This window comes from Aulostomus chinensis, chromosome 15 (assembly GCF_037954235.1).
Source record: "Aulostomus chinensis isolate RoL2024-O1b breed Wild chromosome 15, RoL_Achi_v1.0, whole genome shotgun sequence".
NCBI classification, from domain to species: Eukaryota; Metazoa; Chordata; class Actinopteri; order Syngnathiformes; family Aulostomidae; genus Aulostomus; species Aulostomus chinensis.
In genome coordinates this window covers 24,060,309-24,074,738 of record NC_141334.1, presented here as the reverse complement: position 1 = coordinate 24,074,738, position 14,430 = coordinate 24,060,309, and the positions used below count along the sequence as shown (strand labels likewise).

Genomic DNA, 14,430 nt, shown 5'->3' with positions numbered 1-14,430 from the left:
AAAGCCCAGCAGATGCCTGGGACTGGTTATTACCTGCTGTCAAACACTCGAAGCTTGTTGGTTATCTAGAGTCACATCAAGGACAGCCACAGGGAAGACTTTCTTTACTCTGGTCCCCCCATCACCGCGCCCCTCCTTGCTTAAATGTAATCTCATTTATTGTTGTGAGCTCATTGTTGGGATTATAGCGATAGCGAGTGTTACAGTGTATAGCTGGGAAAAGATGGAAAGGACTTGAGTGGTGTCACATACACGCTGACAGTGTGATGAAATTAAATAGACCACACAGTTACTGCAGTATCACCACAACCACCTCAGTCCTTTACCCTAATATTAGCCATCACAACTACATGTCTAAACCTGACCCCTAAACCTGACCTAACCTTGACCCAAAACCTCGCCGAACCCTAACGCCGACCCTAAAACCATGTCCAAACTCTCAAAAAGTAATTTAAAATTGACAATTAGAAATGTGTGTGTTATTGGATTTCAGACCCAACAAAGTAAGTATTACTAGGACACACACACACACACACACACACACACACACACACACACACACACACACACACACACACAAACACACCCCTCCAGAGAGAACTCACCTCAGCGAGCTTGGCGCTCCCCTCTTCCTGCTCCATCCCGCTGAGCTCTGAGCTGCTCTGCTCCCTCTGCTGGGAAGAACAAACAGGTGCATAAGTACCTCCAAGTACACGCAACCACCAGCTGACAGCTTAAATACTTAGCACTGAGGAAGTGTTGCTGCTCTGTGGGAAAGGCTGAACACCTGAGACAATGACGGCAAGAAGTACCAAAAAATAATCATCTGCCCCGTAAAAGCACAGACTCTACACAAGTTACATACAACAAGTGTTCCTTCTGAAATGTTACATGTCCGTAGCAAACGAACCACTCCAACGTGTCTTACACTTCAAATGCATACCAGTGACAACTGCAGTTTTTTGGGTTATGCAACAATACAGGAATAATTGATGGAATCATCATCTGCTGCTCAGTCCATGTGTTGCTCTTTAATTAGAAGCCTGGAGAGCCAGTGGCACATATAGGCCCACGCACCAACACACACTTACACACTGACACACACTTAGACCCACTAACACACACTTGTTCCACCATGGTGACTTTAAAACGAATTCATGCTTATGTCATCATCTGAAACGGGCGGTTTCGACATTCGTGTGTTAATGCTGTGAGTGAAGCAATGACAGACACATTAAGATGTTGCCTGCTAACAAACATCAGCCACTATCAGCCCATTTTGAGCCTAAAACACAGCTGAACAACACGAGCAACTTTGTTTGAGAGCGCCTACAAGCTTCCATTAGCTTGCTCATTGAATGTGATATTACAGCCCCCACAAGTTCAGGGCTGAGTGACGGGAAATCAGAGAGTGAATGTTTGTTTTCAAAAGTTTGGGGTTTTCCAACCACAAACACAGGGAGATAGGACAGAGCGTAGGGACGAGGCTGTGGCTGGCAGCAGAACCAGGCGTGTGAGGGACACTGACCATGAAGAGCTGGAAGGAAGGACTAAACAAAAGCTTTCCCCCGCAGCTCGGCGACATGCACCATGAAGACGCCGACATGTTTCTAGTCGGGTTTTTAAATTGAACACGCTGCTGTTTAAACAGCTGTAAATCAAATCAACAGCAGCAGCAGACAGAATATTCTCAGCATTGTTTCTTTTTAATGTAAAAAATGACTCATGAATGACAGCAACATTAAACTGACATATTCCACGCAGGTGAGAAGTCGAATACTGTTAACCTCTGTTGCACAGTCCATGTTGAGGAACTGACTTTAGCGTGCAATCAGGATCTATGATACTGCTATGTTTTGAATCAGGGAACCGCTAACTGTGCGTCTGTTATACTTGTACTGTTCACGTACACGCGCTCATGTTATTGCAGCAGTTACCAAAACCAATGTCCTACTTAAACGTTCAGTCGTGATTTGAATACTTCAGTGCTTGTGTTTATTCATTCCAACTCCAGAAGTCAGCGTTCATCCCTCTCTCAGTTAGTAGTTGTTGAAATCTGAATAAAACTGCAAAGCAATTTTAATAGAGGCATCTGCCGTCTCATTATTTGACAGGAGGCTTGGCTAATCTGTAGGGAGCTGATTACAGGAAGAGGACGGGGGATAGAACAGCAGAGCACTGATGACCTCACGGTGGGCTCTTCAGTCTCGGAGGACTCTTCTAATCCCCCTCACTTATCCCTATCCTGATACCACCGAATGACCTCAGCAACGTGGTGCTGCAGCTCATGCTGTTACAAAAAAAGATTACTTGAAACCCACAAAGACCTTGTGTGTGTTGTATGTTTGGAGGTGCACATTCTTGTCCCTCGCAATTAATTATTTTCTGTGGCTGCGGACGAACGCCTCGTGTGACGCAGGTTTGACTGCATGGACAAATAGGATTAGTAGTGGATTACAGAGCTGGCCGGTCCCATTCTCAGTTGAACGTACATTAGAAACACGCCTGTTGTGTTCAGACCTGCAGAAGTTTACTTTCACACTGACCAATAAGTGAACAGAAAATAAAAACCGGCCCCATACCAGGAATACGAGCTCGTCGAGTGCGAGTATTCCAGTTGAACTGACAGGCTGTTAAGGGATGTCCGACTACTTTTGTGCATCCGCTCAATAAAATAAGAAAAGGAAAATCTCCTCGGAGGAAAGCCTGATTATGTAATCTTAATGATATGCAGGCTCTGCGTATACAGCTCACTTTGTCAAGTACTGTTGGAGTCAGCAGAGTCAACAAGGATTAATAACAACACACTATCCCAAAATTGGATTAAGCAGATTATGCTCACAAAAAAATTGCAAACTATACAGTATAGTTGTAATACTTTTGCTAGTATCTTTTGCAAATTGAATAAAAAGTTCAGTATAATGAGAGGAGCAAAGCACTTCCAAATAAATCTGCTAAAACTGCAAGTGGTGAGAACAGTACATTCGGAGGCTCAGGGTGTTGTGACTGCACTCAAGACTTGCTTTTTAATTGTTATCAATTTCAAATGAGACAAATGGGATTTGTCTGCTACGGAAGAATATTAGGGCCTCTAAAATAATAATAATAATTCTGAGAAAAAAAGTCAGAATTCTGACTTTTTTCAGGAACGGAATTAAAAAAAATATTGTTTAGGTTTCAGAAAAAAGTCAGAATTCTAAGATTAAAGTCAGAATTCTGACTTTTTTCTCAGAATTTTTTTTTTTTTTTCTTTAGTGGCCCTAATACTCTTCCGTAGTTTTCTGTCCCTCATCAGGGATGTTTCAGCTTCGGTCATCATCTTCACATAGATAATTTTATACAGTATATAGTTTCATACATGTAGAGTTTAGAGAGCTTTCCATTAAGAGAAACTTTAAAATTAATTGCCGGGATTACAGTGTAATCTTACTAACAAAGGGGCAAGTATTTAATCATAGTAATACTCATATATAAACACAGCACACTCGTGGCATCATAATGTTTTGAATTTATGTTTCTCCCTCTGTCCTTTCTTAAGTTTCGAAAATATTCGGTGCATTAATTTTAAATTTCTCAGGTCAACGTCAGAGGCAACTATGAAATAAAGCAAAGCGTGAAAAAAGCCGCTCATTCACATCCTCGCGTGATTGTCCGATGAAGACTTCCAGCAACGTTTTCAGCAAACATCAGTGGGTTTTTCATGAACCCAGAAGAGACAAGCCAGTCTTGTTTACAGGCTTCAGCCCTAAAGGGAACCAATTAATGAAAAGAGAACCCTGTGAAACGAATGCTTCCAAGCGCGACTGGAATTTGAAACACACTGCTGCAGTGCGCAGGCACAGGAACAAGCTGTGAACCTTGGAGTCGCCGAGACGCTGCCATGCCAATGTCCTGATGGCCGTGGGAGCTCTACACCGTGCAGGTATACATCAGTCCTGGGCCTGATCACTTCATAGACACGGGATCGCAATCTAAACTCGGACTCATGCAATATCCAAACTGCAGGAGTTGCAGCATTTGCTGAAGGCTGTGACAGGTAATGTCAGCGGGGCATTTGAGCTTTGTTTGTCCTCCACCAGCTGTTGATTCTCAGCCCCTCACACACTGAGCCGGCCCTGTGACAAGGAACAAAACCAGACCAGATGTGGAAAAACTAGCAATCTTTTCAGGACTAATGTGGTCATTGTGGCTGGTCCAACTTATCACAGTGGTGATGGGCCCCAGCGACCATCGCTGGGCAAACCCGATATGATTCATAGCACAAGAAAACAATCACACGACTATTATGTCCATTTTTTTAATTCAAATAGAACAGAGTCCTTTAATCCTGTGAATCATCTCATAAGCGCTACATCAGTGGAAATATTTACACTTTGCTGTTCACAAACACCAGCCCTTTTGTATAGATAGAAGAATATTACTCATATGGCAGAACAGAATAGGTAGCATGGCTATATTATAGGCTAATGCCACCATTAGTGTTAGCAGATAACTTCATCTGGCTGCATTACCTCTCCTGGGTCATGGCGGAACTATCACAGGTAACTGACCTACAACGTATGAAAAATGTACGACACCTAACCGGGAGTGTCAGCCTGATGGGTCTCCATCTAAGAATGTGACGGCGGGTTTGTGGACATGAAAATGAGCATCAGGACCGAGTGTTTTGACGCACGTCTGCTTCAGTCTGAAATAAAACCATGGCAGACCACAAGCTAGCGCCATCTGGAGCAACAGCATCTCTCTGTGTGAGTTCAATTACCACACTGGTGGTGAGAACTTTTATAGAAGACGAGTGGCTGTCAATCCAACCCCCTGCGCCCTCGAAGCCTGACTATGCACAGCTAGGGTTTTACTTTCAAATGTATTGGTTTGATTGTTGTCTGGTTAAGTTTTATCAAGCAGGTATTGAGAATCACTAGAAGTCACGTGATTCTTGACATGTCTAAAGCAAACAAGTGGATCACAGGCTTGTAAAGAGTTGTGTTGCACAAACATAATAAAGTACTGGAAAAAACCCATTTGTCATGTCAAACCACAGGCAGCTTGAGGATGCTGACGCAAGGCACCATGCTCACCACCATTTAAAAACCAGTCAGCCGACAGCAGAACGCCAGTAAGGCGGCTGCGTCAGCCTGTGACCACGCGTGCAGAGAGGTCATTCTTCCATTCAGGTAGACCTGTCACTCACCTGCTCCACTGGACAAGCTGAGTGCACAAGCTCGGATTTCTGTGTCGAAACGCTCTTCTCCCACTTGTCCGCCATGTGATTGACCTCCTCCAGCTTTTGCTCACAGCTCTTCTGTGTGTTCAGGAGTGTTATTTCATAGAACTCTTGGATATCTGCAGAAACACAGAATGACTCACGTAAGGTTTGACATCGTCACAGTTTACACTTCTGTGAGGTGGATTTGACGTAGATCGGGACGCAAGCGGAATCTAAGTCTGTTAAGTTCTGTAAAGTGACTCAAACCGATGAAAAAGAAATGGGACATGAAAGCAGAATTTGGGATAAAAACATTCACGCGGACGATCGTACTCAGTTGAGCTCTGTGGGCCAGGATATTACGTTGTTGTGATGAAGGCTTCCCAACACGCACAGGCGTCAGAGAGATGTTCTCTTCTGTGTCTGCACACCTCAAGCATGACAAGAGACAGGCGAGGTCAAGGATTCTCTGCCGGAAGACCAAACACAACGCGTCATTTCCAAAAAGCATTAAAGTTCAAGTCTGTTTTCTACAGCCACCACAAGTGCAAACATTTCCACATGGTCCACGGCTCTGTTAGCCCTCTGGAGCGCTCGAGCAAACACCTTCTTAGGCATCGTCTCAACATTCCCCACCATCTGCCTCAAGTGAGAGTCTCAATTTATATTCAAGTGCAACTGAAAATGCAGACGGATTGAACGGCATGCCATGTTTTACCAGAGAACCAGACTCAAAACAAGTGATCTGCCACACCTACTAATGCCTTGGCACCACACATAAAAGATACATTTACATTGAAATGGGTCTCAATAAAAAACACGTTGTTAGCATTCACCGCCAGACACGGGGTCATATTTCTGTCCCCGAGGTACAACAGTGATTCCACGCAGTTTCCTGTTTTAGAAACAGATGGAAATTAACTTTGAAAAAACATCAATTAATGAGATTTTTTTCTTTCCCTGAGTAAAAAGGAACAGTCACCACAACAATTCAATCTTTTTGTAATTCAAATGAAAACAGGCTATTATGGATGTAAATTAATTCAGCGAAATCAATGCAAATCCCATGAAGCTCTCCAAAGGTTGCTGCAGAGGAGAGCATCTACTTGACGCAAAACTCGTCATTCCTCCGACTGTTTTGACGGAATGAAAAGATACACAACCGCTGTGCTGAAGCACATGCTACTTACGCAATGCAAGTTATCTATTATTTCTGAGAAAAGTCTTCTTTTTCAACCTGAGCAATAACAGTGGGAAATAAAAGTAACTCACAGTGCAGTAAAGCCTCCTTGCTGGCTGCAGTCATGTTGCAGCGCAGCCATCCTGTGAATCAAACTGCTGTGAAAGGACCAGATGCCTGATGGCAAGCTAACACAACTCTAATCCTCAGACACAGAGGCCGCCTGTTCCCTCCGATGCAGACAATGACCTTACAACCCACATAGCTGATTTCTCATTCAGCCCTCTCTTGGGTAATGTGCTTAACGCAGCCAACAGTCCTTTCCAACTCCCCTAATTCTCCCCTAATGAACAAAAACTAGAAATCTCCCATCAATAGATGAAGTGCTTCAATAACTCATCAACAACTCCACACCAAACTCCACACTTTCTGCAATTTCCCGTCGACAAATCCTCCTTCATGCAGCAGTGGGATCATGTTATGATTCATGTTAGGCATTTACAAATTAATCAGCCGCAAATGAAAAAAAAAAATGTTTTTAATCTGATTTCTACAGCTGTGCGGCAACAACATTTCGTTGTTGTTTTTTTAAATCTCAATCATGGTGTAATGGTTTGTAAGTGCACAGGCCTTATGGCCATGCCCACAAACAGCAATGAATGGATTGACACGTCTTTGATCAGTTCATTTCCATATTAATTGCTACCGCAGTTGATTCATGCTTTAGACGGGGCAATGAAAGCTGCAGCAAAGAAATGACACGGCGTCACAGTGTCAAAGGAATCTGCTATCGATCAAAATCTGCTCGTGATCGTATGCTCATTTTTGGCTTATGAAGAAAGATAAATCTCATAGTATTAAGCCACTGATGCCCACTGCTGAAAATTGTTACTGCCTCTGGTTCCTACGCACTTAGCAAACAAAAAGATCCAATTTACACACACTGAGTCCCAGTGGGGGGTTGCTGGTTTTGGAGATACTATGTTTTGACCCACACGTTCACACTGCAACTCACGACCCGTTGATCCCATAAATAATAATCCAGTATTCTCAGTATGGTCTCCTGGTCACTGTTATTAACTTTGAGTGACAGCCATATTGGATTATTGATTTTTACACAATCAAATATCTCTTAAATGTCTGAAATGAAAAAGCCTGACATCCATGAAGCTCCAGAACAGCAGCAAACACGGCAACCTTCCGTTGGTGGCGTGGAGGGGAGTTCGTTTAGACGATCAGCACATCGACACGTCCGCAGTTCTAGCGACAACCCCAGGGACATTCTTTCATTTTAATTAACTTAAGCATAGAATTGTGACATGGAAAGAAAACTATATCTGAAGTAGAAATGAGTCGCGTGGTGAAGGGCGTGGACACTTCAGCTGCTCCAGGTGATTCCAGTGCAGCAGCCATGGTCACTCTGCTACAAGGAGCCTGGTCTGTGTGCACGAGCAGTATGTGGGTGGTGCATTTATCTAAAAGAAACTATGAGTCACAGTAAATTAACAATCTTTTATTATCTGTCCACGAACCAGCAGACTTGTATCTCCTTGACGGATGATAAAGTGGAATAAGACTGTGAAGGCAACGCGACATCTAAAGTCTATTTGTTGGGCTTTAATCTGACGGGACACTGAAGAGGAAACAGAGTCCAGATACGGTGTGGAGACCAACCACAGGGACAGCTCTCAGTCTGATCCAGGAACAACATGTTTAGTGACTTTATTTCACCCTCCTCAACATACAGAGTCAACTTAAATAAAATGCTGTTAAGCAGTGTGAAAGTCCGTCCTGCAGCTGTGCCACGATCCCGATCATTCAGAAATAGGAACCTATCATTTTCAGCGTTGGATGATGTTCCATCAGTGCAACAAGGACGCTGTGGCTGAGAGGAGCACTCTGTTTTGGTCTACATGTCCAAAGCTTTTTTACAATGGAGGGACGACAGATGTGCAACTATTCTAACAGACTGTCACAGCTGTCAGTGTTATAAAAAAGAACTTCCTCCTGTATGCATATTCAGAGCTGACTTTGATGCAGTTGAATAAATAAATGAGAGAGCAATAACATGAAACCACATGAAACTGGAAACCTTTGATAGTCCTAGATGAACAAATGACTGATTCTGACAGCAAACGTTTGCAAATTAACTCGCTTTGATAAAAGCGTTGGGATGAACTTCATGAATGAGGAAATGAGCCAGCATGTCTGGTTTTGTTCAAATGAAAAACAGACAGAGACACTTTGAGTTTGCTGGCCTGCCAGTGAGGGGGTTTTCTTCACAAAGTCGGTAACCATGGGAACAGACCAAGAGTTTAAGTTACCTCGTTTTCTGTAGCTGTTTCCCTCATCTGTGGGACAACAAACTCAGGAGTTTACCTCCCCTGCAAAACTGCTGGTGGTCTGATTTCCTTGCTTATTGACGTGGATATGAAGCATCTGTCATGCAATAACATGAATTTCTATAGATTAGAGAGAACCTGTCCCTGTCTCCTCTCCTACCTTCTCATATGAATAAAACAATCAGCAGAGGCAGACCAAGGAAACACCCAGGCAGGGCTGCTGCTCGCTTGGTTTGCTGTCGCACCAACGAGGATGACCAGATCTCCAGATTACTTTCTGTGTAGACAAGGTCCTCAGTCACAAGCTGCCATGCTGGTAGCTCTACTGCACAGAAAACTGCTTATCACACCTGCTTAAGGAGTCATTCATTTATAATGAAACCAAGGCCACCTCCTCTTAAGGGTCCGTGCGTTTCTTTTAGTCCAAACCCGAGCATCTAAACCAACCACAGCAAGAGGAACAGCTCAGTTGGATTCAACCAGAATAAACCAGACAGGTGTAAAAACGAGAAGAGGTTTCTTCTGTCAGACGAACATGTACCTTCTAAAAGAAATTATAGCACAGCGTTACTGAGACTTCAGTGGTCAGCAGTAACTTGAAAACACGTCAGGAGTCTGATGGCAATAGAAAAAATTGACTTTGTCTGCAGAAAATGAATCAAAACTCAATCAAGTGACATAAAAACAGTCATACAGCACAAATGACATCAGCCCAACCAGCCTCAATGGCTCCCATCGCTGCTCACGTGAACACTGGTCAGCAAGTTTACATCTACAGCTACTTTAATTCGGAGGTAGCTTTGTTTACTCTGATGACATCACCTCTTGATGTGGCCTGACAGCAACATGCTGCTCTCACCCTTTTTTCGGGTTTCCTTGGCAACCCTGCAGTGGATGTGAGATGAGCATCCTCTTTGATTTTCAACATGCGACTTTCCCTGTAGCTGCTTCTTGAACGAGTACTTACACAAAAGATGTTTGTGTCTGTTACAAACACGCAGTGAATGGTGAATAAGAGCGTGCGCGCGCACACACACACACACACACACACACACACACACACACACACACACACACACAATGCAGATCTGCTTTTTTCCCTGCTTACGTAATGGGTGGGTGGAGTGGGCTGGGGCTTGCAGTGACGGCTCCTGTGTAGCTAGCTGTCCTTCTTTGGGGAGCAATTATTGCAGCTGCATCCACTCCCTTCAGCAAGCCCTCCTACACAGTGACTCAGGTGCCAACTAATCCTTCTATCTCTCAACACACACAGGCTACCAATTACTGGCAATACACCACTGCTCACTCCTCTGGTTCTCACCTCCCTCAAGAAAGTCCCATTCTATAATGAGATTGGTTGTGTTCAGATTCTAACAGTTCTGCAGTTTGGTAATATTCAGGTGAGGGTTGGAGTCCTGACAACAAGTCTCACCATTTCTCTGAATCGTGTGAAAGTATAGAGGAGATCGCTTTGATCATGGCGTTCCTTTGGACAACTGAATCCACACTCATCAGCTGATTTACAGCTCTGAAGATGTGAGGCATCACAGCGTTTCCTAATGTTGAACAACAAAAAGTTTTATATTGTGACACTGATCAACATTTATTATAAATATTATATATATATATATATATATATATCATATATATAATACATATCATATACATCATATATTATACATATCATATATATGATATATAGATAGATAGATATATATATAGAGAGAGATAGAGAGAGAGAGAGATAGAGAGATAGAGAGAGAGATAGAGAGATAGAGAGATAGAGAGATAGATAGATAGATAGATAGATAGATAGATAGATAGATAGATAGATAGATAGATAGATAGATATGGTAAATGTTGATGCTGCAGGTCACACTCTGTCTTGACCTCTACAAGACCTCCAACTGCTTCTGCTCTGCCCTGATCCAGCACCAACCAGTCCTGGTCCGCCTGAGATCTGCTTGCTCTACGTCCCCCTCCGGAGAGCCTTGGCCCCGTCCTGCAGCTCCCAGGCCACTTACCATTGTTAGCACATTCTTTAGTTTAGTTCTTTCTCTTGGTTTGCACAGTCTCTGCTTGAATTATCCTTTTTTTTTTTCAACATCACGACTCAGCACTGGGCTGCACGGTGGTGCAGTGGTCAGCACTGTGGCCTCACAGCAAGAAGGTTCTGGGTTCGAGTCCCGGCTCGGGCATGAGATCTTTCTGTGTGAGTCTCCATGTCCTCCCTGTGCCTGCGTGGGTTCTCTCTGGTACTCCAGCTTCCTCCCACAGTCCAAAGACGTGCAATTGGGGACGAGGCTGATTGATACTCTAAATTGACTGTAGGTGTGACTGTGAGTGTGAATGGTTGTTCGTCTCTCTACGTTGGCCCTGCGATGGACTGGCGACCTGTCCAGGGTGACCCCCGCCTCTCGCCTGTTGACGCTGGGATAGGCTCCAGCCCCCCCGCGATCCTTACTAGTAAGGAATAAGCGGAAGATGACGATGGATGGATGGACTCAGCACTGTTCCAAACTCATCTTTGCTTTTTCTCTTAAAAAAAACAATTCTGAACTTTTCTCACTGGCCTCAGTCTGCATTTAGGTCCCGTGTGCTTGTTGATTTGAACACACACACCTGTGTGACATGTTACGGTGCAACACTGCTGGAAATACAAGTAAATGCCCGTGCTGATTGGCTGTTATTGGGCATGCATGTAAATGTGCCTGATGATTCAAGTATGAAGCTCATGTGAACACCAAAAAATAAGAACACACATAATAATATTCTTTCCAGACCAGCACACAGCACTGAACTGTTGCAGTGCCTTTGATTTTGAAACAGGAACACAGGGAAAATACCGTGGTTCAGTGCCACTGAAAAAAAAACACAAAAACCATCTTAAATTGAATTTATCTCAACCACATTCATTCTAGTACACAGGTGTTTGTCAGGAAAAGTTCTCGGAATTTTCCCAAAGTTTCTGGTTTCATTTGTCTGAAATTCCATGATGTTTCAGGTTTTTTTGTGACTGAACCTCATACAGCGTAATCCTGCGATGCACTTCACTAAAAAGTGAAGTAGTTTTAATTCTCTGGTTTAATCCCATTTGACCAGAACAGATGTGTCACATAAATGCAAAAAGCTGGCAGCTTCACAGTGGTGGAGCTTTTTTCCCCCCCAAAGGCGGCAACAAGACAATATTTTATTCAAACTTCATCTGTTGATGCAAAAGTGAGATGAGTTTTATTTATTGTGAAGTAAGTGGTGGTTTGGCTAAATACATGGTCTAAGTGGCCCTCCAGCGGTGAAGGGTGCACGCCAGATCCTGCTGATGAGCCTTCACATCACAGCAGATGTGAGGAAAACAAGCTTTCGTTCTGGAGCCACAGCTTCCTTTTAATTCCATGAAAACACACACACACACACACACACACACACACACACACACACACACACACACACACACACACACACAGAGTCTAAGCATCTCCTATGCATGTGTGGCTGGTTTCCTGTGAAGGCTGAGGTAAAGCCCAGCCCACTGCAGCAGGGTCCGCTAAGTGTGTGGGTGTGTTAATGACCTCACAAGTGTGGGAGGAATAAGTAAACGGACGATGTTCTATAATAAAGTACTGACATCTGCATTACTTCTTTCTCTGACAATCAAGCAGTGCACCAGATTCTAAGCGCTAAGCATCACATAACACAGAATACTTACACAACAATTACACAATGTCTGTCAGGCACTCTGCTGATTAAAAACTGAGATGCGGCTTAATCACTCCTGGCATCGTCCCTCTGGTCTCACAGTCAAAGCAATGACAACACCTGGCTTTACACGGTGGATCTGGAAGGTTCTGGAGGTTTAGGCTGGAAGCATTCTGCGTGGGCATCCTTTCCGTGACTGTAGGTAAGAGCAGGTGGAGAGCAGTGAAGCTGAAGTTTATCAAACCCAGTCTCAGAGCGCCCCCTAATGGAGCTCCAACAGCAGCTAAAGTCTGCACTATGAACCTCTCCACCACTGGCACGCTGCTGGTCCCCGCAGCAACAGATGTGCTCCAACAGTCTTCACCGCGACAACCCTGACATGTGACACTACCAGAGGCAGCAGATCCTCGTCCACAAGATGACCAAAGATGATCAAAGTGAGGGCTCTGTCCCCCCCGGAGCCACTGTGCATCAACTCTTTCATCAACCAGCAGAGCTCTCACGTGGATGTTCCCAGCAGCTCCACCATCCCAGCACGGCCAAGAGTCCAAATCACAGGGAGAGCAATTCAGACGGAGGTGAACTGTTTTACAGGGTTGCCAACCATTCCAAATGACATCAGACCCACAGAGCCTCCTCGCCACACGGGGGGAAACATGCTTGGTTCTATTTAGGTGCTTTTAACAGCAAAAACAGGTGCAATAACATCAAATCAAAATGATATCGGAATGATTTTTTTTGTATTCCTTTTTTTAATATAAATGAGTGCAGACAGTTTTGCGACAATAATTAAGAGTTTTGAAAAATGACATGAACTCAATATTCAGAAATGCATGAAACTCAATTAATCTTCCTTTATCTTAACTTAATCTTCCAAATGCATCACAAGATCAGTCTGAGAGATACGGCAGTTTTGTTAATTTGTTACTTCACTCAGCTCAGAATCGTTGAATTCTAAAGTAGAATTCAGCTTAATCACAATAATCCTTATCAGTCTTGCCAAGGTAGTAAAACACGACTGTATGCAAATATCCTTTATCATTTAAAATGCAAACTAAATAAATGCACCGCCGCATCCTCCAGCCATAATTTCAGGCTTTTATTTGATATCTTGAATAGATTTCCTCACACAGAGAATGTTGATTAGGATTGCCTCACTTATGACTTGATATCATCGCATCGTTATATATTCACATTTCTCTTGCATTATATTGCAATTACATTTTGGGTTTAAGAAAACCTTGAGTGAAACTCAAATGTTTCAGTCCCTCTAGTCATCCTAAGTGGTGGGATGATTGTACACGTCTCCCTCCACTAGATGGCAGGCTTTTTTACATCAATTCTCCTCTGATGGGTGACTTTACTCTCACTCTACAAACCTGTCACTGACGTTTCATTCAGTTCCATGAACTAAAGACGCAGGGCACTGCTCACACTGTCAGTAAGTAAAACAAAGTTGGACTTGTAGCCAAACAGAACCATCATGATATGAAAGATTAGTCCATCAAAAGCAGCTTAGCTTCACGCTGGATGAAGGGGTTTTTTTGTGCAGGTGTTGTTAAAAACAGCACTAAGAAAGACATCATTGACAGCATGAGGTGAAGATGGCAAATGATTTTTATGTGCCTGGACCTTCACCACTCCAGCAGATGATCTCTCTGATTTACAGCTTGAGAGAAGTCCTGTAATCCATTAAGTACACATGAAACCCTTAAAACCTACCACTGACACTCAGCCTTTGACATGGATTGGAACAGGAGGAATCCCACTGAATCATGAACGCTTGGCCACGTCACAGGGGGACACATGAGCCCAACGACTGGGATTCACCTCAGCGTGGTGGAGGAGTTCAGCTCCTGTATGTCCTGCTACTATCGACAGTAGCTCACTAACACAGCAAATACTAAGAAGTTAAATTAATTGACTTTTGTTTCAGAAGGTGATGAAAATATTGCTGTCACTCCACCTGACTCTGCAGACGAGTCCTCCACAGACTGTGTTAAGAG

General features: G+C 43.6%; 1 protein-coding gene across 24 annotated transcripts in view; it reads right to left on the bottom strand.

Annotated features, from left to right (window-relative positions):
* The window catches only part of dlg2 (discs, large homolog 2 (Drosophila)), a 190,777-nt gene that overhangs the window by 160,316 nt on the left and 16,031 nt on the right, over window positions 1–14,430 (bottom strand). For 21 of the 24 annotated variants that reach the window (XR_015119477.1, XM_086226407.1, XM_086226411.1 and 18 more), the window contains 2 exons: window positions 5,192–5,343; window positions 606–674 (listed from right to left, as the gene is read on the bottom strand). Coding sequence is in view for 23 of the 24 variants with exons in the window: in XM_086226407.1 (XP_086082533.1) it covers window positions 606–674; window positions 5,192–5,343 (221 nt within the window). In the remaining variant the exon portion in view is untranslated. Of the gene's footprint in view, window positions 1–605; window positions 675–5,191; window positions 5,344–6,478; window positions 6,613–14,430 lie in introns of those variants that run through there. The other 3 variants (XM_086226406.1, XM_086226415.1, XM_086226416.1) reach the window with 2 other exon arrangements.